The following is a 23,845-nucleotide window of genomic DNA, read 5'->3' on the forward strand; positions in this document are numbered from 1 at the left end:
CAATCAGCAGGTGGACCAGCACCTGACAAGTGCCACCTGTGCTCAGCACGAACCCGCCCAAAGCACCCGGCTCCAGAGGGACCCTGAATACCCCAAACCGCCTTGGGACAGGCGGAATGAGCGGAACAGCAGCACTGCCCCCTGCAACTGAGCCAGGCCTGTCTGCACAAATAAACCCAGCCCCCAAGCAGCCCCCCAAATCCAGGGCAGCTCCCCTCTAAGGTGGGGATGCTGCTGCAGCCCGACCCGACCTCCAGGCTTGGAATGCATGAACCTCCCTCCTCCGGGACGAGAAGAAACAGCTCACACTGCAACGCTCTGGGATGTTGTAAATAAATATATTTTAATGATTCTTCTTCCATTCCAGTTCATTCTTTTATACATTTATTTATAAAACAGTAGTAAAATTTTTTAATCAGAGCACAGTGCATTAAAAAAAAAAATAAAACAAACAAAAACCCCAAAAGATTTAAAAAAAAATCATAATAATCCACAACTGTTTACTCAGGGCTGGGGAGACGCCTCGTCTCGCGATGAGCAGCGGCCGGTGCCAGGAGCGGGGCTCGTGCCCCACTCGGGCCGTTTGCCACCAGCGCCGGCCCAGCACAACCACCTCCCGCCAGGACAACCCCAGGTGAGCGGGGGCTCCGTACACCTGCCCCGAAGCCCCCGCACGCTCCACAGATCACCCGTGGCTACAGGTGCCCAGCGCAGCGTACGGGCTGCTGCCCTGCCAGGGGATTATTCTCTTTACAGGCACTAACGGCAGCGCAGGAAGGATGCCAAGGCCTCCGGTGAACCCCCATGTCCCCCCGGTGTCCTCCCTGCCCCCATGCGGGGCAGCGGCCAGAGCCTGCCCTGCCCCAGGGACCCCCCAACGTCTCCTCTTTCCCCCTTGTTTCCCACCTTCTGCACCTCCCCGCACCCTCACATCCAACAGGCACCTCTCTGGGGGGGCACTGGGGCTGCCCCCACCTCACCATCCCAAATCCAGCTACAACAGAGTGAGCTTGTCCCTCCTTGGCTGGGCTCTCCCCTTGCAGTCCCAACCGCGCAACATCCCCCATCCTTGGTCCGGGACGGGGTGCACCCGGTGACCCCCATCCCCGCGATGGGCTCCCGGCCATCCCGCCCCAGCTCTCACAGCCGGGGGGTGACACTGCACTATCGTGTGGGATCACAAAGGGGTCTCCTCCCCTAGCCCTCCCTGCGCTTTACAACAAATTAATGCGGGACAGCGTCCTTCACCCCCGCCCAGCTCCCTCCCCACTGCCAGCCAGGCTGATGAGGCACAAGATGACACAGAGCCCAAAGCACGTCCCTGTCACCGAGTCATCCTGGCGGGGGAACAAGCTGGTGACACCGGGCAGACACCCCACGAGCCAAAGGCAGCGAGCGGCAGCTCAGGTTTGGCAATTGGTACAAACCATCTCCTGGTCCCCGGCCAGAGCCTGGACCTTCCTGCCCAGATGTGGGACAAGACATCAACGAGTATCCCCCCAGAAAAGTGTAAAACTCCTTCATCCTTGGCCAGAGCGAGAGGTTTTGGCGTAGTGGGTGCTGCCGAATCCTGAGGGGAGGTCCCCCCTCAAGGTGGGGCCACAGCAAGGGGTTGACTGAGCATCCAACACCCCATCCCAGCTCTTCTAGAAGTCCTCAATGCAAATTCATAGCCTCAGACCCACCCCATTCAGAAAACACCCCCGGTGCCCCGTGAATTAACTTGCTCCAATTAACACCTCTTCTCCCTCCTGCCCTGTGACCCTCGGAGGCAGCGGCTGTGCCAAGGAGGGAGGAACCGTGAAGGACTTGGCACCGTGAAGCATCCGCAGGGCTCGGAGGCCACTGCTGGGACAACTCGTTGGGGACGTGGGCTCCTGGAGCAGGGTGGCAAGGAGGCAGCAAGCAGGCGAAAAGCATCGTCCCTCTCCTCCCAGGGACACGGAGGCTCCTGCCCGCTCCGGCCCTGAGCCAGCACCCTGGGAAGGGGTTCGGTCCAGGAGGGTTTCGCTGAAAGGCAAAGCAGCCGAGATCATGTTCCCGGGCTGGGGAATCTGCAGTCAGGCCAACACCACGGCAAACCAAGAAGGTCCGCTCCAGCTCTTGGCAAAAAAAAGCTTGCGTAAGACACAGCGGTACCCAGCGAGCCCCGATCCGAGCCCCCCGTTGCATAGAGAAAAGGTCTTCCTAAGTCCATTCAAGTGCGTGGCAGAACGGGCTCCTCCCGCGAGAAGAGCGCCCTGTAGCTCCACCGACCAGGCCTGACGGTCCAGCCCTCGTCCCCAGCACGGAGCAGATCCTCGTCACAGCATGTCGGCATCCTCCATGCTGAAGCTGCTCCGGCGGCTGCTGGCCTTGGAGGCCTCCGGGGACATGGCTGAGAACAAGGGGTCGGAGGCCAAGGGCAGCATCGTGTCCTGCATCAGCATCAAGTCCAGCTCCTTCTTGGACAGGGCCGGGAAGGACGCGCTGTGGCCGGGCTCCAGGCTGTCTGGGAAGCCGCGGGAGCCGTCATCGAAGCTCAGGCTGTGGGTAAAGTCCAGCTGGTGGTAGGGAGACTGGGGTGGTGGAGGCACCACCAGCTGCGATTCGGGGTCCGGGGGTGGCAGCAGTGGCTCCAGCATCCCCTCGTCCCCGCTGGCTTCTTGCTTGACGACCTGCTGAGCCAGCTCGGCCACGTTGACACCTGAGGGCGAGGAGGTGGGCAGCCCGTGGACACGCGCCTGCATCTCCAGCTCCTGCCAACAGAGCGCGGGAGGTTTTTGCTGGGGACGTCACGCACAGGGACACGGCACACGGGCATCGACGGAGGTGGCAGGGACAGAGGGACCGAGAAGCTCACAGGGAAGGAACTCATGGATGAGATGAAGGGTGGAAAATGGTGTCCCATGCAGAGCTCAACAACGCTTGCCATGGTGACCTGAACCTCAGACGTTTGTCTGAAGGCTTTGTTCCTGGGACTTGAGAGCTATCAGAGGGAACAGAGCCCCTGCCATCCCTGTGCAGCACGGGAGGGACCTGCTCGCGGGGCTGGAGCGGAGCAGAGGGAGGGACGAGCAGGGGGACGCTCACCTGGATGCGGAGCAGCAGCTGCTTATTTGTCATCTCCAGACGCCGCGAGTGATTCTCCAGGTCTCGTGACCTCTGCAAGTCCTTCTGCATCCTCTTGATGTAGTCCACAGACGCCTTCAGGATGGTTCCCTTGTTCCAGCGCACGTCTCTGCCGTGCAGGATGGAAAAAGAGATTGTCACCTGCACGCCAGCAACCTGTGTCCCCTCACCACTGCTCCACCAAAAAGCAACTAGAAACTGCTGATACGTACAGGTCGTTGGCCTTGGGGATCAGCATCCCCAACTCTTTGATGCGGTCGTTGATGTTGAACCTTCGCCGTCTCTCGACTGCAAGATGAGAAGAGAGGGCAGGAGATGAGGAGGCAGCAGGAGCAGCTCGATATTCCCCAGTCCCACCGGCCATGTTGCTGCTCCTGGGACATGGGGCTGGTCGTGCCCTGGCCAGACCCTCCTGGAGCTCAGGGGTGAGAAACCTCTGGGGCCAACCAAGCCTTTGGGACCTTGCTCGAGTCCATCGCCCTGGTCGGTCTGACCTTCCCCCAGTGCTAACGAGGACAACAGGGTCCCTCCTGCACCATGGGCATTCTGCAGAGCCGTGGCAGGGGCTGCGGGGTGTTTCCAGAGGGTGAGGTGGGATGGGAAGGGAGACCCAGCTCAGAAGGAAGGGGAACGAGGATGAAGAGTGATGGTGAAAGGGCTGGGGGGGTTGGAGAGGGAAAGGCAGCACCAAACTCACTCAGGTTGTGATTGTCTTTCTTCTGGCGCTCTTTCGCCAGGGCCCGGCTCTCAGCATCTGCAACAGAGTCCCACAACATCACCAAGAGGGGACAAAGCTGCATCTCGCCCCACGAGCATCTCAGCACCCCCAGAGCCACCCCCAGCCCCTGCGCACAGGGCAGCCCCAGCCGGCTTTGGTGCTCGCTGTCACCACCGGCCAGCTCCAGGGCTGGGGACAGACCTGCCAGCTCCCTGGGGACATACCTGTCAGCTCTCTCTTCTGGGTGAGGTCGGCAGGGCAGGAGCTGCTGGTGACACCTACGAGAGAGGCCGTCACCTGGGGGTCCCCGCTATAGACATTCATGTGACTGCTGGACATGGGGAGCTGAAAGGCAGAGGGACAGGCGGGTCAGCGCCATCCAGGGCTGCGGGACTGGGGCTCAAGCCCAGCTGCTCGGCCTCCGGGGCGCGAGTGCGTAGCCCAGGCAGGTGTAATTGTCTTCCTGGGCCCTTAAAACAGCTATAATCAGAGTAGCAAAGAAAACAGGACTTCAAAGGACGCAGCTCATCCCCTCCCACAGCCAGCATCTAAAATAGGGCAGATGAATCACATCCGAGAAGTGCTCGGCAGGATGAATCCCACTGGGAGGCACAAGCTGCCGTATGGATCTGACCCAGGCGACGGTGCCGCTCTGAGTGAACTTCTGGCTGGGAAACTTCGACCCGTACCACCGTCCCCCCATCCTGCAGTGGATACTCGACCCGTCCCCGCACCCCTTCCTGTTTCTCTGGGTTTTTCTCAGGGCTCCCCACTGCCATTAAAGAGGCAAAGAAGCTGAAGAACTGGCTCTTGTAGTTGCAAAAGGGAGATCTTGCTGCCTCTCTCCCCCCAGGTCCCCAGGGCCACCTGGGCATCACTGCTGGGATGTGGCAGGACAGGTCCCCTCTGTGCCACCTCCATCCCAGCAAGCAGGGGGATGCAGGACCCCCAGGCCACCCTCCCTCCCACAGCCCAGGCTCCAATCTCTTCCCAGCACACATCAGAGACACACCGTGTTGGGCATGTGGACTTCGGGGTTCATATAGCCCAAAACGTCATCCAGGCGCATGATGTCATCAATGACCTCATCGAACTGCAAGAGAAAGGTGCAAGGTGTTCACGGGCGTCTTTACGCCTCCCAGCCCCGTGCATCCCCCAGCAGCCCGGCGGCTCCTCCTCACCTCGCGCTCGGGGTTGGAGCCGATGTTGAGCATGGCCATGGGGCTGTTGGGCGCACTGTTGCCCACCGAGGAGGACAGGACGTGGGCGGGTCGGACGCCGGGGGACGCGGCGGGGGGCGGCTTGGGAGAGTGGCTGGCGGGGCTGACGTGGGCAGCAAACTTGTTCCCGTAGGTTTCGGAGAGATAAGCCTGAACCTTCTTGTCCCGTGACTTCTGCAGGTGGTAGGTGGTGGGGTTCTCCAGGTAGGACTGGACCTGCGAGGACACGAACCATCAAGGATCTCGCGCACCCCTCGGCCCCGGGGAGCGGGGACACCCGCAGCACTGTACCTTGAGGACCTCCCCAGGCACGGGCGGTGGGGACTGGTAGTGGACGGGGGTGTTGATGGCTGGGGTGGAGGCCACCGGCATCCGCTGCTGCTGCACGTAGTTCATCATCATCTGCTGCTGCGCGCGCTCGCGCTCGGCCTCCTGCTGCGCCTGCTGCTTCATCAGCTCCATGCGCAGCCCAATGCGGGACGCCATGGTGCACTGCGGGGGGGGCACGCAGGCGCCCACCAGGCACGCAGGTGACCCTGACAGGAGGACACGGAGGTGACCCTGACAGGAGGACATGGCGCATTAGAACAGCATATTGCAGCAGGGAAACCGCAGCACGGGACATCCTGGAGCACCCGTACCAGCCAGTGACCAAGCCAGGATGATCGCCCCAACGCCAGCTGGATGGCTCTGCCCTCCTGCCGCAGCTCCCCACCGTGTCACCGCTCTCCCTGGGGACAGCCAGGGCACCCCAGGGGGGACAGGGAGGGCAGGGAGGGCCGGGACGCCGCTCCCAGCAACACGGACTCACGTACCGCCGGGTCCAGCTGCAGCTTTGAGCCACCAACTTCCCAACCACCGGAGCAACACAAGGAGGGCCGGGACAAACCAGAGCTGGGGAGCGGAGCGAAAGGGAAAGAGGCCGGCGGGTGCCAGGGAGGCAGAGTTTAACCCCCAGCCCGGCCGCCCCGAAACCGCGGCTCGGGCGCGGGGCGAACAACGCGGCTTCTGTGCGGGGCCGGCACGCGAGCGCAGAGGCGGGGGGAGGCGTGCGAGGCCCCCGCGCCGCACAGAACAGCCCTTGTTCCCCCGTACAAAGGGGACAGTGGCCCGTGGAGGGGGGAGATGATGCCGGGATGCCAGATTCTCCTGGGCACGACGACGGGTCTTCACAGGGCGGGGATGGGGATGCGGGAGATGCTGTGCGGGATGGGGGTCCCACAGCATCCACAGGGCGGGAGGTGACGTGAAGCACAGGACCCAAAGCAAACGCTGCCAGGGGAACAGGCAGGAGCCGAACAGCCAGGGTTTGCTCTGCAGCGGCGTAACCAGACAAATCTGGAGGGTTTTGCTATTTAAATACAATGTGTAATTGTGGACAAAGGGGCCACAGCGGATAGAGCACACCGGGGTTTCGGCGAGGCATCCGATGCACGGTGCCACACGATTTCCTAAGGGGGAAATTAAATCAAGCCAGCATGGACAGAAATATGATTACATGGATCAAGAGCCAGCTATTGAACAGCAAGAGGAGGGTAATTAATTAGACATGGTGGCCCATCTAAGGGGGATGGGATAAGAGGAGCCTGGGACAGTTATCAATCGGAGCTTCGTTAAGACAGCTGCCGCAAACAGCCTGAGAGGAGGACATGGGGACATTTGAGATGAGCAACAGCAGAGCCCTGGGAAAGGACCCAGAGACACCGGGGACAGCCACAGCAGATAAAACAAGGCTGAGGGGCGACAAATCACAGCTGACGCTCAGGGGAGCAGTAATAACCCCAAATACAGAAAACAAGGGCAGGGGGAGCCCGGAGAGCTGCCCCTCCCTGGGAACCTCCCGAGACGGGAGCTGCCCAGGGCAGGATGGGGAAGGGCGGCCAGAGCCCGGCCCGATAAAGAGAGGGGGGAAATTAGGTCAGGTTTAAAATAACCCGCTTGGTTCTGCTTGGCTTCCCCCCGGCCCCCCCAAAACACCAAGCAGCTTCTGCTTTCACTCTGAGTCAGCCCCAGTGGGAGGGCGGCGAGTGGGAGCGAAAGGATGGGGACCCGGCCTGAGCGAGTCCGGGGGGGTAGAAACAAAGCACGGTGTGGGGACCCAGTGCCACCCCAAAGGGACACGGTGCCCGGAGCACAGCGCCGTCCCGCGCCCCCGCGGCGCCCAGCGCCTCCTCCCGCACACATCGCTGCGCCCAGGTGCGGGTTAGAAATCAAAGCCGCCGTGAGGCAGTTTCCAGATTTAGCCCCTGGATCGCGTTACCCGCCCCGGGCAGCCCACGGGCACCCGCGCTGCCTGTCCTGCTGCGACGGATGGGCACGTACGCATCCATACAGAGCAAGTGCAACATCCCGCCCGCCCCTGCGAAAGCTGGAGGGAGAAGGGGGGAGCGATGCCCTGCTCAGCCCCAGAGCTGAGAACCCCAAACTCATTGCACCGAGGAGCCGCCTGCCTGGCCCTGCTCCGCCGCGTGTGTTTATTTCCCAGTCAATCGTGGCCATTTATGAGCGGAAAAATCTATCAGCAGCTTCAGCCAGGAGTGGGGACCCCAGGGAAGGGCGGGGGCCAGGGTGGGGGCCACACCGCCCACCCACCGCTCCGGGCCACCTCATTGATACCCGAGAGGGCAGCGAAAAGCAAAGGGAGAAGAAAGAAGTGAAAACAGCTTCGTTTCTTGCTACCGGCAGCAAGCGCCCGCCCAGCCTTCCTTCCTCCTTTCTCATTTTCAAATAATGTGGCGGGGGGAGAGATGTGGGGGCAGCGAGGGAGCCCAGCGCACCCCAGCCCGGGCAGGACCAAGCGCCCGCCGCCGTTTCGGGGCTGCTGGGGGGCAGGAGCTGCGATCCCGGCCGGGATGCACGGTGGTGTTTGTTCCACAACGAGATCCGCTCCGGCGGCACCAAGATCTGCTCCGGCAGCACTGAGATCTGCTCCGGCGGCACCGAGATCTGCTCCGGCAGCGCCGAGCTGCCACCCCGCCGGGCACCTGCAAAGCTGCCCCGTGGGTGCCCGCAGCTCAGGGACAGGCTCCGCTGCCACCCGCTGCGTGGGGACAGGGGCCAGCAGGGCAGGGGTTACCTGGGTGCGGGACGGCGGGGCCAGGGGGGTCTCCGGGCGCCGGGGCCAGCAGGTCGCAGCTCCTGTGTGCTCCTCGCCGGGGCCAGCCCGGCTCCTGCGCCAGCCCCGTGTTTCCTCATTTTCAGGACCCTGCTTCTAACGCAGCAGCAGCCGCGCAGGGTGCAAGGGGGGGAAGTTGCAAAAAACCTCCAAACCTGCTTGTTTGTCTCGCTGCAGCACACGAGTTAGCAGTTGAGCTGAGAAAACGCATGGCAAAACTTGCTGCAGCCAGCACCAGGATGCCGGAGCCGCGGCTGGGTGTGCCCATTGCGTCCCCTCAGGAGCTGCGGGCAGCGCGGCTGCAGAGCTGCCTGCGGTGACATTCCTGCCCGTGAATGCACAGAGGCACAAGAGCTGTCCCGTGTCCCTGCAGGGGCTGTGGCACACAGGACCCCTCACCCTCCCCGTGCGCAGCATCACGCAGCCAGACCCGGCCCCACACGCTGCCGGGCAGCACCCGGGTTCCTCCAGCACCCACAGCGGGTCCCCACCAGGATGGCGATGCCAGCGCTGGCTGCCACCAACCAGGATGGAGATGGCAAAGCCGGGGGATGACAAGGACACCTGTGTGATGCCCCAACACACCTGGCATGGTGCCGGGGACCCCCGCTGTGCAAAGCCCCCCCAGGCCGGGCCGGCGAGCCGCGGTCGTGCCACCCTGCCAGCAACGCGGCTGGCACCCATCCGCTCCGCGCAGCTGGGACCCGCTCCCCCGGGGTGCTCGCCCTGACTTGGCAAGGCCACCGCGGCCGTGATTTATGCCGTGCCAGTGTCAGGGGTCGGGTAACGCCGGCACCCAGCGGGAGGAAGGCCAGCGTCCTTCATCCTCATCGGCACGCAGGGCAGTGCGGTGCCGTGGCTGGCAGCCCTGGAAGGGTCAGCGGGACAGGGTCCGACCTGGGGAATGGGGATGGGATTCCTCACCACGAGTGTGGCCAAACCCTGGCAGCACAACAACCCCCATCCTTGGAGACCCTGATCTAACCCAACTGTTGGTCACGCTTGGGGATGGACCAGAGGCTCCCGAGGTCCCATCCCACCTGTGCTCCTCTGGGATGAGGATGGGGCGGGGGAAAGGGGTGGATGGTCCCGTTCCCAAGCCCAGAGAGCAACAGTGCCCTCCCCATCATCCAGCGGGCGGGCAGGGGGCGGGTTGGGCAGGTGCTGTACCCCCCAGAGGTGCTTTCCCCGCAGCCAGCACGCAGCCCTGAAAGGGAGAAGGAGAAGGCGGAGGGACTTGGCAAAAAAACGCCGGGGTCAGTTGACAACATCAACGAGAGACTGAGTCACCGGGACTGTTTTTAGCCCCGGCATCTCAGAAACGTGGACCGTGGTGTTGTTAACAGGCGCTTGGGTCAGAGGCCAAATGTTTTCCCTTCCATGAGTTAAATACAACTCCTGGAAGCGGCCCAGGTATCCAGCACAGTAAAAACATTAACGCAAGTCTGGTACGGCAGCAGGACCCTGGTTAAGCGGTCCCATAATTGCTCAGGTAAGCCGGCCTCGCCGGGGAGGCGTCAGGGACCCTGCAGAGGGAAAAGCATCATTTCCTGGGTACCAAGAGCCAGGGCTGAGTGTCCCTTGTCACAGTGTCACCCCAGAGCAGAATAAATGGGGCCCATAAACAAGCCCCCCGGTTCTGGTGGCACCAAGGTGCAGCCACAAGACCCCACCTGTGCCTGGGTTTAACAACACACAGCCCTGCTGCATCGCCTCTCCTTAGCCCAAAAAGCCTCTCCTTCCACCCAAAAAGCCCCTGTGCCTCGCGTGGCACAGCTGGGGGACAGCAGGAGCGCCACCCTCCTGGCCAAGCACAGCGGGACAGGCTGTCACCCCTGGGACAGCGCCGGGAGCAGGGCTGGGGACCCCTGGGACCCCACCTGGAGCAAAAGCCCTTCCCGCAGGGCAGTTATCCCGATTGAAACATCACTGTCCAACTGACCGCCCGGGGAATTCACAGCCCAACAGCACCAACAGCCCGAGCCGACAAGTGCCTGCGCTCCCTCCCGCCCCCCGCCGCAGCCGCAATTATAAATAAAAGTGTTAACGGGCAGAAGGACGTTCCTGGGCGCGTTGGAGCCAACGGCAGCGCCGGCGCTGGGGACACGGCGCAGCCCAGCAACGCCCCGCGCCGAGTGATTCAACAGCAACAGCCCCGTATCGTGGCGCCTTCCAGCAGGGGCACGAGCAGGGGAGCGGGGTGACCTTGGAGGGGCCGCGGTGGGGACGGACACACGGACACACCATGTCCCGCTCACCTCGGCAAAGGTCACGGGCTCTGCAGGAGCGAGCGGGGCCCCGCGCGCACCCGCGGCCAAAGAGCAAACCCGTCCTGCTCCAGCGTGGGCCGACTCCACACGACTTGGGTGCTGGTGTGGGTGTCTCTTTTATTAATAACTGCACAAATAAGCAACAAGGGGAACGGGCAGGACAGCACCATCCCCGGCACCCAGCTCGGTTCCAGATGCAATGCACCATGGTGATGGGATTTAGAGGCACCGCGTGCCACCAAATCCTAGAAACCGCACCCGGAAAGTGGGGATGCTCAGCAAAACCAGCCCTTGAGGTCCACGCACCCCAAGTTCATGGTGCCACTTGCTGCGAGCAGAAGGTGCGAGGTGACAGCAGACGCCCCGTACCCCCAGTGCCGCCCCCTCCCTCCTCCCTCCGCGGGCCCGTGCTGCTGCAAGGAGGTAATATTTATAAATATGCCGCGTCCAGCCCCCAGCGCCCGGCCAGGAGGCTCCTGAGGGCGGATTTCATGTCACCGCGGCGTGGCTGCAGCCCAGCGCCACGGCCGCCCCGGCCACGGGAGCCGCAGCTGTTCCCCGGCCCCAGGAATAAACAAGTTGGGGACAGCCTGTGACTTGTCCTCCCGAGCAGCCCCGGGGCTCTCCCGTCGCCATCCCGGCCCCGGCAGCAGCTCTCGCGCCCAGGGGAGCCCCGGCCATCGCCGCTTACCCGCACAGGAGAGGTTTCTGCTCTCCCCTCCTCTCCCCCAGGCTCAGTCCAGCACTTTCCTGCTCCGTGAAGGTCAAACTGGGCTGTCGGGAGCCCCCGCTGCCAACCCACCCCTGCCCTGGCACGGTGCCGCCGCAGCCGGGTCAGGTCCTCACCACGGCTACTGCCGCCTCCCCGGCACGAGTTATGCCGGTTTGACCATGAAGGAGCCCAGAGGTTTTTCCCATCGGGCTGGGCTGCTTCTCCGGGTGAGATTTTTGCCTGTCCCCAGCCTGGAGCCGTCCCTGAGGAGCGGTGGCGGCGCCCAGTGGCACCTACCCTGCTGCAGATGGGGGGGTTGCAGCCAGCACCACGCGACTCCCCCAAAACCCCGGGAAACAGCCCTGTGAACGCCAGAGCCGCTGCCCTCCCTGTCCCTGAGGCCCCACGGATTCCCCTGGCTGTCCCCAAGCTCACTGCCAGCCACTGCCACCAAATGTCCCAGCCCAGATCCCACGCCGGGGAGCACCCCCGGTACCTCTGCCTGCTCCCAGTGCCACGCAGGGGGGTCCAAAGGCGCCCAGGTCGGGTGCCCCCTCGGCCCTGCTGATTTTGGCACCCGGGTGCTACTGCAGCAGCTGCACAAACTGCGCTGGAGATGCGGCCATGTGCTGAAAGGAGAATTTACAACCCAAGAGGAGTTTCCGAATAACGCTGAGCCGGGGCAGGGAGATGGGAAACCTTTGGCTTCACAACTGTTTATGCGAGAAGTAAATCACTTTCATTAATAGTGTGCGTGTATGGGAAGGAAAAAGAGGAATGTAACCAGCAGGGAAGGATGCTGCCTGGGCGCTTCAGGTTTATCTGGAAAGAAAGTTGCACCAATTAACCTAAAGGAGGGATTTAAGGAGGCTGCAGAGTGCCGGGCGTTTGTTCAGAGTTCAATGCACTTGCAGGAAAGGTGACGAAACCCCTGTAGCAGTTCTGAGAAGAGTTTAAAAATAAGATGGCACAGACTCCTTGCAAAGGCTGCGGACACCAAGCTGCTCCTGGCGAGGTCCGGCCGCCCCGCGCCCCTGTCACCGGCGCTCAGCCCTCACCTGCTCTTCCTCCGCCCCCAGGGAAATCGTCTGGTTTCTTTTCTCTTTTTTCTTGTTTTAAATTTAGTATTTATAGCTTTGCTCCGCTGCCTGTTTGTTCATCAGGAAGTGAGGGGGAAGATGTTTGGAGAAGGGATGGCTCCTCAAAGGCACTGTCAGCCTCAGCTGGACAGGACCGGGCCGGCATTCCTGGTGTCCTCAGCAATGAGCCACCTCCACCTCCGGCCAACACGCGGGCGTCCCCGGAAGGTGAGGAGCAGGAACCGGAGCCCGTCCTGGAGCGCAGGGCTCAGCATCCTGCACCCCCGGGCTGGCCATGCCGTGGGAACCTTCGCGCATGCAAATCCCCAAAGAACACCCGCTCTGACCAAAACGCCAGCGCCACGCTGGCCCTGCGCGGCACGACCCTGCAGTGAACCTGGGGGAACCGCCGGGGCTCTTTCTGGGCACACCAATGGGGGGAAAAACAGATGAGCACATAGTTCCTGTCTGCATGTTCACAGAGAGAGCATCTGTTTCATCGCTCCAAGCATCACACCCACAGCACCTTCCCCTGGCTCAGCTGCGGCGGTGACAATGACCGTGGCCGGTCCCAGGAGGGGATGCACCCGGCCAGCCCGCACCGGGACCGCACCACGGCGCGGCAAAGCCCCAGCTGCTGCCTCCCCCGGCTCCGCCGAGGTGATGCCACCGCAGAAAGGCCACCCCGGGATGCCCCACACGTCACACCCCCGATCAGCCTCCTCTTCCAAAGGGCTGCGAAACACCCAGCGCTGGCTCCCGCAGCCACCACGTGCCCTGTAACATCTCCCACAGCAAAGGGACGGTCGTGGAGCTGCCGCGGAATGGGTGCCACGGGTCACCACGGGCGCGGGCTGCGGCCACGGGACGTGCCAGCGGCGCGGTGCCACTGCCCGGCTGCAGCCCTGCGCCGGGGACACGCTGCGCTCAGCCGGCCCCGCGTCGCTTCCCCCCCGGGGCCGGTTCCGCTTTTCCGGGGTGCAGGACAACCCCACGTGGGGCAGTTACGAAACAGGCCCCTTTCGGTGGGCGCAGCTCAAGGTCCCCCCCCCAAAAAAACAAGCACAAACTCCTGCTGCCCCCGGGGACAGAGCCCAGAGGCAATGGGGATGTCCCACGGCGCAGTGGGGATGTCCCATGCCAGCACTGGGAGAGCTCCGTCCCGCCCCACCATCCATCGGTACCCCACAGGAACGGAGGGAGAAACAGGGATCCAGGGCTGAGATTCATCGCAACACCAGCACCCCAATAACCCCCCCAGCACACGGAGAGCAACAGGGAGCCAGAAGGACATTTCTGCCCTCGGTGCATGTGCTTTTGGGGGGGGACACCCCCAGCATGGCCTCCCCAGCCCCGTTTCCCTGCAGCGGCTGTTTGTGTCCCCGCAGGGCTGTGCTGCTCAGGCTCCACGGCCACCCCACCCTCAGCCCTGGAAATGTCCCCCCTGCTCCGATGATTCATCACTTTGTCGCTCACACACACACACACACACAGGGCTCTTCCCTTTCCCCGCAGCGCCGCCGAAAACCGGCAAACGGGGAAACCTCGTCACGGCAAAGGCGGTGGCAGCAGGGGGGACCAGGAACACATGTGCCATAAACTCGGTGCCGTGGAGCGTGGAAAAAGAAATAAAAGCCCTGGCTGGAATCACAACCTCCATCCCAAACACCCGGATGCTGGAGTCGCCCCGTTGCCGCCAGCTCCACCCCGGAGTGGTTTCCTACTGATAAGGGCAGGAGGCAAAGGTGGCATCCCTGGGGAGGCAAACCCGCATCCCTGGAAAACATGCCGGCCGCCCTCCGCGCAGCCGGGACCCGCGCGTCACCGCCGCGGCCATCGGCACCAACCCCGCCGCCCGAACCGGGCGCTTCAGCAGCTCCAGCAGCACAATTCCCACAGGCCCACCGGCCCCGGGATGGTTTTCCCGGCCGGATCCCCGGGTGCAGGTGAGTGCAGGCTCAGCCGCCACCGGCGCCCGCGGCCGGAGGCACCAGCCCCGCTCCCTCCCCGGGCCGGGCGAGCAGCCGCGCATGAAGCCGAGCAAACATGGCAGGAGAAACTGCAGGGACGGCCGGGGAAATCAAAGCCCCCGAGCACACACCTTTGCTGCCCGCTCGACTCTGCTGTTACATAAAAATCAAATCACAAACTCCGCCATGCCCCAAGGGCCAGGAACGCGCAGAAGCGCTGCGATCCTGGAAACAGGCCCTGCTTGTCCCCGGACTTGCACGGGCTTATTTATTTGTCTTAGAAAAGCACAACAATAACCACCATATTTTGGCTCTTTTACTTTTTTTTTTAAGGAAATTTCCCCATCATCTGACTCACTGAAGCTTTAGAGGACATGGGTATGAACGCTGGCGTAATCCTTCCTGCTTTGCAATTAATTCATGAATATAATTAATTGGCAGCAGGCAGTTAGGTGCAGCCCCCTCCTGTGCCCCCGCCAAACTCCTGCTGCCCTGGAGGAGCGAGTTGCAGGCTGGGACGGGGGGGTCCTCTTGGTGATCCCCTAAAAGCTGCGTGACAGGGATACCCCAACCCTCCCCCTGCCTTTTGCAGACCCCAAAAGCAGAAGGGCTGGGGGGCAGCCAGCTCCTGTCCCCCCAGGCTGGCAAGGATTTGCAGCCGGGGGGGTTCACAGGAACCCTCGAGCAAACCCAGCGCTCCCAGTGTCAGCACCGAGGGCTGGAGCATCCGTGCCTCAGTTTCCCCATGCACAGTGTAAACGGTGCGGGGGGCGGGGGGGTTACGCTTGTAAAGGCGACCCGAGCAAGTCACCCCCGGCTGCCGGGGGGCCCGCAGCCCCCAGGACCCCCGGCCTTTCGGAGGGGACACCCGGCCAAGCTGCCGGAGTCCCCCGAGCCCTCAACCGGCTGCTCAAGTGCGGCAGCCGGGCTGGAACCTCCTGCAAGCGGGGGCTGGTCGCGGGGGCGGGCGGAGGATCCTTATTATTTACAGCAAATAAGGAAAAAAAGAAGACAAAATCAAAAAAGCAACAACCTCACGGCTGCGAGTCCGAGCGCCCCCGGAATTGACAGGAGCGGGAGCCCCCCCACCCCCCTGCCCCGCCGGGCTCCGAGCCGCGGGCCCCGCTGCCCCGCTCCCCCCGCTGCACTCACCGGGCACCGGCGGGGGGATCGCCGAACGGACCGAGCGCCGAACGGACCGAGCGCCCGGGCCGGCCCCGCTGCTCCCGCGCCGGGGGTGGCAGCAGCGCCCGCCCCGCCCGGGCCTCGCTGCACGCCGGGAGCTGCCGGGCCGGCGGGGCCGCGCTGCCCGCGCCTGCCGGGACTTGTAGTTCCCCCCTCGGCCACAGCTGCACTTCGGGGCAGGGGATTTCCTCCCCAAAAACGGGGGGTTTCCACCCCCACAGCGAGACGAGAGGGTGGGGGGTGCAGCCCCCTGCACCAGGATCGTGTAGCTCCGTGCACTAAAGCCATGAAGCCCTTTGCACCAAGGCCATGAAGCCCCTTGCACCATGATCATGCAGCACCTTGCACCAGGATCATGTAGCTCCTTGCACCAAAGCCATGAAGCCCCTTGCACAAGGATCGTGCAGCCCCTTGCACTGGGATGATGCAGCTCCTTGCACCAGGATTATGCAGCTCCTTGCGCCAAGGTCATGTGGCTCCTTGCACCAGGGTTGTGCAGCCCCTTGCACCAGGATCATGCAGCCCCTTGCACCAGGATCATGCAGCTCCTTGCACTGGTGCCAGAGGCCCGTTGCAGCCGTGCAGGGTGAGCAGTGGCCTGGAGCCGCGCAGGGTGGTGGGAGCAGGAGCAGCGTGTGCCTGCTCGAGACACGGGGGTGCTTGGCCCCTCCAGATGGGACTGTTGGGGTCCAGCAGGAAAACTGTGCAGTCACAGCTTTGGTCACAGCTGTGTCCCAGGCACACCACCCCCTTCCTTCTCATCCCCCATCCTTCAAGGCTGCAGCGATGAAGAGATTTACCCCTGGAGAAGAAAACCAGGGTGTTCTCCTCAGCCTGAGTGTCTTTGCATGGCGCTTTCCAATCCCTAATTTATTTGCAAATATGTGCGGGCACTTCCCCCAAACCTGATGAACTGAGCGCTGTTCACACGCAGCTTGTCTCTGCACATCCTGCTCCAAACTGGTTTCTGAAGCCTCCAGCGACCACACCGGCTCAGCCCTGGGGTCCCTGGGCCACTGCTGAGCACATGCTACAGCCTGAATTTCCACTGGTCACCCTGGTTTCCCAGCCAGCCCCAGCACCCCAGGGTGACAGGGCAAGGGCAGCTCTGCTGTTGGCCACGTGGAAGATGGAGCGATGCTGCAGGAGGAGGAGGGTGCTGAGGATCCAGAGCTGCTCAGGAAAACCCCCCGTGCCCCTTCCCGCCCCCCCGCATCCCGGTGGATCTGCCTTTGCTTGGACAGACCCTGCGGGGAGCAAAGGGAAGAGCAAAGCCCAGCAGGGACATGGGCGGCTGTCACCTGTCCCGTCCTGCCGGAGCAGCTCCGGCTCTCCGAAACCTCCCCACGGAGCAGGGAGGAGCGATGTCCGTCCCCGCTGCCCCGTCTGCCTGATCTCCGCCTCGCTGTGCTCAGCCTGTGTCAATATTTTGACACAAAGCACAGAGGAGTTTGTGTCCTTTCTCTGGTGAAATGACAGAGCTATTAATATATCTGATAATGAGCTCCAATGATAAAGAGCTTCTAAGAAATGAGTTTGGAGCCCAGGAAAGAGCAGTGTTGCCCAAGCCTCCCCCGGCCAAGGTGTTCCCCGTCCCCTTCAGCCACACATCGTGGTTCCCGATACTCTGGCTGTTGTTTTACCCGACTGAATAGCCCCACTGCAGGATTTAGGGGTCATTTGAATGTCATGGCTCACCTAAGCTGGCTTCTTATTCCCGCTCTCACTTAATCAGAGGACTTTATTAAACCTTATCCAGCCGCAATGGAGATTAGTCGCTTCCCACACGCACCTCTGACGAGGTTTCCCGATTCCCAGCAAGAGGGACGGAGATGGGGACCGACCGGCCCCACGGCTCTGCCCTCGATGAGCGGCGCAGCCGGGGAGCAGAGCCCTGGCAGGAACGAGGTGAGGACCCACGTTCTGGGCCTGTCCCTCATTGGCGACAAGGACAGGAGTGGGGTGCAGGCACAAAGGCTGCGATTTGGGGGACGGCAGCCGCCTGCTTCCCACCGCACCGAGTCTGCAGCCCCGGCGGAGCTGACACACCGTGCCCCTTGGCAAGAAACATCAGCGCTGAGCTCGGCACCATGCAGGGACAGCGTCCCCACCGCCTTCCCCTGCTGACGTGGCAGAAATCAGCCCGGGAGTTTATCGCGGCACTTACCTTGCTGCAGAAAGAGCAGCCGAGACACGCAACGTGTCGCTCTGTGCTCAGGCATCACTCAACAAACTCAGAAGGTCAGAGACAATTTGGGATGTTGGGGTTTATTTGTAACAGGAGACTGTAAGAACACCCTTACACAGAAATCCCGGAGGGACGGGGAGCCACGCGGGCATGTAAAGGGACATAAAGGTCCATAGGAGCCCTGTCGTGCCCCAGCAACGCTGGCTGTGGCGTGTGTGGCCAGGAGAGGGGCTGGATTTGCTGCTGCGCTCCTCTACACCGCCGGGGCGAAGCCGACGCGGTTGTCAGCCATGTCAAACACGGTGTAATACTCCCTGAGGAAGACGTCCCCCAGGATCCAGAGCGGCTGCCCGTTCTGGGGGGGCAGGTAGGTGGCCTCGACCCCCAGAATGCAGTAGCCTTTGTTCTGTAGGGGGAACAACGGGGAGTCAGAGCCCCAGCCGAGCCCCAGGGCAGCAGCGGGAATGGAGTCCTGGCCCTCAAGGACTCAGCAGGAGGAAGCTGCTCAGCTGATACGATACATACGTTCAGGACGTAGGCGGAGGGGTAGAGCGGGAGCTGAACGCCGCTGATGATGAAGGTGATGGTGGGCATGTTCTGGATCTCATCACACTCAACCTCATACTGCGGAGAGAGGGCGAAGAGGAGGTTATGGCTGGTAGAGCAAGAGGAGAGATACCCCCATGTGTGGGGTAACACGCTTTGTCCCCTGCCAGTGCCACGTCACCTCTCTGACACACCTGCAGCAACATGCTCTGCAGATGCCACCTGATTTCTGCAGGACCTGCTCAAGCCCACAGTTTCTGGCTCCCTCGCAAGTGTCCCCACTGCTCTGTGGGCGCCTCCACAGCACCCCCTGCACTTACCCCATAGCGGGTCTGCTGGGCACCCACGGCCTCAACGAAGCTGCCCATGTACTCCCGGGGCACCGTCAGCAGGAATGTCCCCGTGTCCACGATGGCCTGGCAGCCCTGCCTGCACCAGCCCGTCACCACGTCTCCGATACCAAACCTGGCAGGAGCACGGGGAGAACGGCGTCACTTCGGGCACCCCCCGGCAACTGAACCTGTCCCCATCAGGTACGAACACAACTCACTCATCTAGTGCCACCTGCCAGTAACGCTGCTGGGTCACCGCTGCCCACAGAATGTCCCCACGGAAGAGCTGAGTGTTAACTTCCCCTAGAATGAGCTCTCCCCCATAGTTGTAGGCGGGTTCGCTGCAAAAACAGTTAGAGCAGCAGAGATGGGTAAATCAGGGCGATACGCATGGGCTAGCGAGGAACAGATTCCCCAGGAATCTGCATAGGGACAGGCAAGGGGACACTGGAGCACAAGAAGATGTCCAAAGATCCCTGGCAGGGTTTTACCGAGAGAAGTAGATGCTGAAGATGGGCTGGGCGAGCTGGTTCTGCTGCAGCAAGCCCTGCAGCACGGTGGCCATCCCTCCCGACTCCAGCGAGGGGTAGCCCAGCCCCAGGATCCCGTCAAAATCTGCATAGTAGAATGCCTGGGTTGGCTCGTTCTTGCTGAGCCCAAACTCCTGGTTTGTGACCGTGATGTTCTGGATCTGGAGGGGAATGAGACACCAGCTCAGCCCGTATGCTCGGGCAGACCCGAGCGGCCGTCAGGTAGGATGACTGGTGCTCTGAAAGCCCAAAGAGCACAGTGCAGGGTCACAGCTGTTGAAAACATCACCAGGCAGCTGGGAAAATACGCAGGAATTGGGTTGAAACAAAGCTGAGGGTGGCAATAACCACTTTAGAGGGGTTCTGCCCATCTCAGGCCCTGGTTTGCCCAAGTGACTCCGCTGCCCTGGGCAGCCTGTGCCAAAGCCCAACAGCCCTTTGGGGAAGAAATTGTTCCCCAGATCCAACCTCAGCCTCCCCCGGTGCAGCTCAAGGCCGGCTGCTCACCCGCAGCGTGTCGCGGCCCAGCAGCACCGTGAGCGTGCCGCTGCCGTACGAGACGTTGCAGGTCTGGTTGCTGCTGCTGAAGGTGGAGGACGCGCGGGGATTGAACTTGGCGTGATTGTCTGCGCGAGAGAAGAGGACAAAGCTCCTGGGCACACGCTGGCCTGGCCCCCGTGGGATTTCGGTGCCAGTTGCTCTGTCGGGATAACGCCCGGGACAGCGGCTTCCCCAGCAGAGAGCAGGTTGTGAAGAGCAGAACGGGTGTTCTCCCCGTTCTCTCCAAGGCAGGGTTTGCATCCCAGAGCTGCCCGCACCCCTCAAGGGAACAGCGGTTGTGATCACAGCCCAGCGGGAGCAAAGCCATCAGCAGCTGCATCCCCATCGCCAGCAGCGGGTTACGTCGATGGGCTCTGCCGGGGAGCGGGACGTCAGCTCCACCATTTGCAGCTCCTCCTCAGCCTGGCCACGAAAGCTCAGGCACAACCCCTGCGATTTCTGCGCTCTGGGGACACCCATGATGGCCACAGTGATCTGGCCGTCTGCGTTAGCCAAGCACGCCAGGCTGGGAGCTTTGCAATTCCCAAGCAAGGCAGCAGCTGCTCCTGGGCAGCCGCTGTCCCAGAGCAGCGTGCCGGCGTCATTATTGGTCTGGCATCGCCATTGCCCGGGCTCGGGGGGCTGTGGTACTCACAGCACGGCGGGCTCTGGCAGTAGGTGGAGGGAACCCAGAGGCTGGAGGAACCGGTGTCAAAAAGCACCAAGAAGTTCTGCGGCGGGGTCCCGATGCTGATCTCCCCGAAGTAGGAGGACTGCGGGCGAGAGACGGGGCAGCCGCGTTGGCCACGGGCGCAGCCGCGTTGGCCACGGGGGCAGCCGCGTTGGCCACGGGCGCAGCGCAGACCAGGCTGTCACCTCCCAGCCCCGCGCCAGCGTCCCCAGTGCTGGCAAACGCCAGGATCACTCTTGCACATAACGGAGTAGACAGGAATGGAGCGAACTCTCACCTTGCTTTTTCTCCCAAAAGATGTAATATTAAATATTTCTCTTTTTTATGCCTTTTCTTACATATAGAAAAACATTGTGTTTGAGTGCTGGGCAGGGGGAACTTTTCTAAAGTCTAAACCAGAAGCTTTAAAAAAGAATGGAAAAAAGCAGATCTTTCACTCCCGGGGGCTCGGGGTGAACAGACCCCTCTGCAGACGGGAGGGCAGCGGGACAGGGGAGCCGGGACTCACATCCAGGTGGTTGGTTATCGGCTCATACACAACTTGGGCCTCACTGGCTGGCTCGTATTTAACGTTCTTCAGGTAGTCCTCCAGCACGCCGGCCTCCCTCATTTTGTCCCGTATAGACTTGGCTTTCTTCAGCTTGATTCTGTACAGAGGAAAAACAAAACAATGAAGAACGTGGCACAGCAAGAAATGAGGACATTTGGGCATTTTCTAATGAGTGCTCTGGGCTCCGTGGAACCCTCCGCCGGGCTGCTGCTCGTGTCCCCTGGGCCCCGCTGCTCTGCGGGATGCAGGATGCTGGAGTCACCCCGGTGACAATGGGCAGCATCCCTGGGGACACGGGGCAGCCCGTGCGGGTTCCAGCTGCAGCCAGGCTCTTACCCACCCTCTCCTGTTCTTTCTGCTGCAACACCCACCTCACCAGCCCCTGCGAGAGCTGCAGACACAGCAGGGCCAGGACCAGGTGCTTCATGCCGCAGTTGTCACCCCGAGCGCCTTCTCCGTGATGGCAGCAGCCGGCGGAGCTGCGCGGGCTCCCCGCTTTTATACCCGCTTATCTGCTGACCTCCGTTTTCCATTACCACCCCGCGCAGCCCCGGCTTCAAGGCTTTCTTTGTATTTTGGGCCAGGAGGATGTTGAGGAGTTTGTGTCCTTAGCGAGGCGCTCAGGTGAGAGTCGAGCAGCACACGTCTTGGGGAGCGAGATCAAAGCGTTACCATCCGATAAGCGCCCGGCTCTTATCGCCGCGGGGAGAGGAGTGACCCACAGCGTCAGCGCGCTGGGGCGTTATCGGCGTTCGTCAAAACCGCCTCAAACCTTTGCCCAAAACAAAGGTGCTCGCGGCTTTTTTGGCGCAGGATGGAAAACGCGTCGGACTCTCGTCTGCGGTTCTTCCGCCCGGCCGGGACCTTCCGGCGGGAGGAGGGATGGAGACGCGGGCGCCGGGGCTTTCCCAGGGCTGGGGCTGCAGCTCCGCTCCCCAGGCCCAGGGGCTCCTTGTGCTTCCCCAGCGGTGCCTTCTGTGCTGCTCTGTGCTCCCCCAGCTCTTCAGCAGCCTCCCAGTCCTTCAGCATCTCTCCTCCTGCTCATTTCCACATGTCACACACCGCAATCCTGCTCCTGCTTTCACACTATTCTAGACAGAAATCCCATATTTTATTTTATTTTATTTTAAAAATAATTTTCTGCAGCAACCAATTCCCTCTCCACCCTGCGTCAGGAGGCAGGTGCTGCTCCTCCTGCATGGGGCGGTTTAACCCAGCGCCGGGTCCTGCACCAGCCCAGAAAACCAGGAAATTCCTCATTCACTTTCTTTTTCCTGTGGAAAAATTGAACGGCAAACACAGACCTCCCGAACTGCCAACAAACACCCGGCGTTTTCAGTTATAACCTCAATATTTTCTACCAAACGGACCAAAATATTTTAGGTCATAACCCAAATATTTTTCTAGCAAATGGCCCAAAATATTTTTGGTTATAACCCAAATATTTTTCTAGCAAATGGACCAAAATATTTTTGGTCACAACTTAAATATTTTCTAGGAAAGCGAGCAAGCCGTTTGCAGTCAGGAGCCGAAGCGCCGGGGCAGCCTTGTCGTGCTGTTCAGGGTGCGCAGCAAAGCCCGCCCGGCGCTCAGGGAGCAAATGCGGCCTCTCGAGGGATCCGCTTGCAGAACACCAGGGGACAAAGCCCTGGAGGGGAGAGGGGCCCCAAAACTCTGCTTGATATTCAAGGATCAGCTCGTCCCAGCTCAGGAGCGACGCGTCTCAGCGAGGAGGGAGCCAGGCAAAAATAATCAGGGGGGTTCGAACTACATGATCTTTAAGGTCCCTTCCAGCCCAAACCGTTCTGCGATCCTATGAAATGCGTCTAGAGCTCCCCTGGCGCCGCTGGCGGCCCCGCTGTCCTCACCTGCCCCGCCGCCACTGTCACTGTCACCGTCCTCGTCCCGTGTCGACGCTCCGCATGGATTTTATTCCCTCGGGAGCACTGGGGAGCGCGTGTCCTTTGGTGGATATTGAGACTATAATAAAGCAATTATCTTGTTTGCTAGCAGGATTGATAGGAAGATCAACTTATTCAGATTGGATAAAAAAAGCAAATTCTGCTGAAAGCAAAGAGCAGTTATCAAAAGGTCGATATAGCGAGTGTTATCTGCAGGTCCCCACGGGGACCCGGCCTTGCCAGAAGACAAAGGAATCAGGTGCCCTCTACAGCACACACACGGATTCCACTTTTGGCGCTTCCTGACCCCAGGCTCGCCGGCAGCTCTCGGTGTGCCGGTTCCAGCAGAGCGAACAGGGCAGGGCCGGCACCGTCTCCCGACGGCCGGGAGCTCTCGACGGAGCGTTTAGCAGGGTTAGAAATGGGCTCTGCAGCGCAATCCGGGGCCCAGGGCCCCGTCCTGCCCGCGGACAGCAGAGCCACCGGGACAGACGCCTGCCCAGGACCTCGGCATCACCCCGAGCGTCCTGCTCCGCTCCAGGCTCCCCCTACCCACGGCAAAAACACAGAGAAGCGACCGGTCCCGACTCCAGCACAATTTACCAGCCTGGTTCCTGTGTCTCTGCCCCAGACACCCGCTCTTGCTGTCCAACAAACAGCAGCACGGAGCTTAATAACCACGGACACGGGACTGGCAGAGCTTCCCTGTTGCTCCTGTAAGCACCGCGCCAGCACAAACCCCTCCCGAAGGTGCCAAACCCCATCGGAGTTAACGCTCTCATCACTTAACCAGCCTTGCTCGGTGTGGTTAAGTTAAGCAGCTCTGCAGGCTCTGCCTGGAGCAGAACTGCCCTCCGCACGGTTCGCCGGCCGAGAACGGGCGGGGGGAGCCGCGACGGCACACGCGGCCGGGGCAGCTGTGTGGGAACCGCACACACGTCCCTGCGCCCCGCGCCGCCCAACCTGCTCTCAGCGGTTTATTTCCAAAACACAGACGAACCGCTTCCAGCCACCTTCATCTAAATATTCCTCCTTTCCCAGGCAACCATGAGAACGGCTCCCGAAATGAACTGCTGGGCTCTTGGTCTAACATTTAACTTCCCAAACCAGGGCGGGGATCAGCCGCTCCAGGATGATCTTCTCTGTTTTGTTCAAGCTCTCTGCAGTGGGAGCAGCCAGGGGGAAGA

General features: G+C 61.6%; 2 protein-coding genes across 5 annotated transcripts; both read right to left on the reverse strand.

Moving 5' to 3' along the window:
• Positions 1 to 317: 317 nt before the first annotated feature.
• On the reverse strand, positions 318 to 15,440 carry TFEB (transcription factor EB). Of its 4 annotated transcripts, none has more exons than XM_082069450.1 (9): positions 15,348 to 15,440; positions 5,341 to 5,610; positions 5,011 to 5,265; positions 4,842 to 4,922; positions 4,054 to 4,174; positions 3,809 to 3,865; positions 3,324 to 3,399; positions 3,073 to 3,220; positions 318 to 2,738 (listed from the first exon to the last, which is right to left on the reverse strand). In XM_082069450.1, the coding sequence occupies exons 2-9, from the start codon at positions 5,533 to 5,535 to the stop codon at positions 2,304 to 2,306; spliced, it is 1,368 nt and encodes a 455-aa protein (XP_081925576.1). In that variant the 5' UTR covers positions 5,536 to 5,610; positions 15,348 to 15,440; the 3' UTR covers positions 318 to 2,303. The 4 variants fall into 4 exon arrangements, with proteins under 4 accessions (XP_081925576.1, XP_081925578.1, XP_081925575.1 ...); XM_082069452.1 differs by lacking the exon at positions 15,348 to 15,440 and adding an exon at positions 8,126 to 8,204; XM_082069449.1 differs by lacking the exon at positions 15,348 to 15,440 and having other exon boundaries at positions 5,341 to 5,787.
• Positions 15,441 to 17,765: 2,325 nt separating this feature from the next.
• Positions 17,766 to 21,306, reverse strand: PGC (progastricsin). Its single transcript, XM_082068973.1, has 9 exons — positions 21,129 to 21,306; positions 20,716 to 20,854; positions 20,172 to 20,289; positions 19,484 to 19,602; positions 18,938 to 19,137; positions 18,665 to 18,787; positions 18,435 to 18,579; positions 18,094 to 18,192; positions 17,766 to 17,974 (listed from the first exon to the last, which is right to left on the reverse strand). Exons 1-9 carry the CDS (start codon positions 21,182 to 21,184, stop codon positions 17,822 to 17,824), a joined length of 1,152 nt encoding a protein of 383 aa, XP_081925099.1. The 5' UTR covers positions 21,185 to 21,306; the 3' UTR covers positions 17,766 to 17,821.
• Positions 21,307 to 23,845: the final 2,539 nt, after the last annotated feature.

The sequence above is a fragment of the Streptopelia decaocto genome (genome assembly GCF_964273445.1).
Source record: "Streptopelia decaocto genome assembly, chromosome: 19".
In the NCBI taxonomy this organism is placed as follows: Eukaryota; Metazoa; Chordata; class Aves; order Columbiformes; family Columbidae; genus Streptopelia; species Streptopelia decaocto.

What these genes read in the sequence shown, in the direction of transcription:
- TFEB (XM_082069449.1), bottom strand. Translation starts at nt 5,625, where the DNA reads ATGTCCTCCTGTCAGGGTCACCTCCGTGTCCTCCTGTCAGGGTCACCT. An exon ending in CCAGAAGAGAGAGCTGACAG is followed by an intron (nt 3,866 to 4,053) that starts GTATGTCCCCAG and finishes ACTCTGTTGCAG; the next exon opens with ATGCTGAGAGCCGGGCCCTG. An exon ending in ATCCCCAAGGCCAACGACCT is followed by an intron (nt 3,221 to 3,323) that starts GTACGTATCAGC and finishes CCTGCACGGCAG; the next exon opens with AGACGTGCGCTGGAACAAGG.
- PGC (XM_082068973.1), bottom strand. Translation starts at nt 21,184, where the DNA reads ATGAAGCACCTGGTCCTGGCCCTGCTGTGTCTGCAGCTCTCGCAGGGG. An exon ending in CCCAGCAGACCCGCTATGGG is followed by an intron (nt 18,193 to 18,434) that starts GTAAGTGCAGGG and finishes CTCTCTCCGCAG; the next exon opens with TATGAGGTTGAGTGTGATGA. An exon ending in CCTCCGCCTACGTCCTGAAC is followed by an intron (nt 17,975 to 18,093) that starts GTATGTATCGTA and finishes TTCCCCCTACAG; the next exon opens with AACAAAGGCTACTGCATTCT.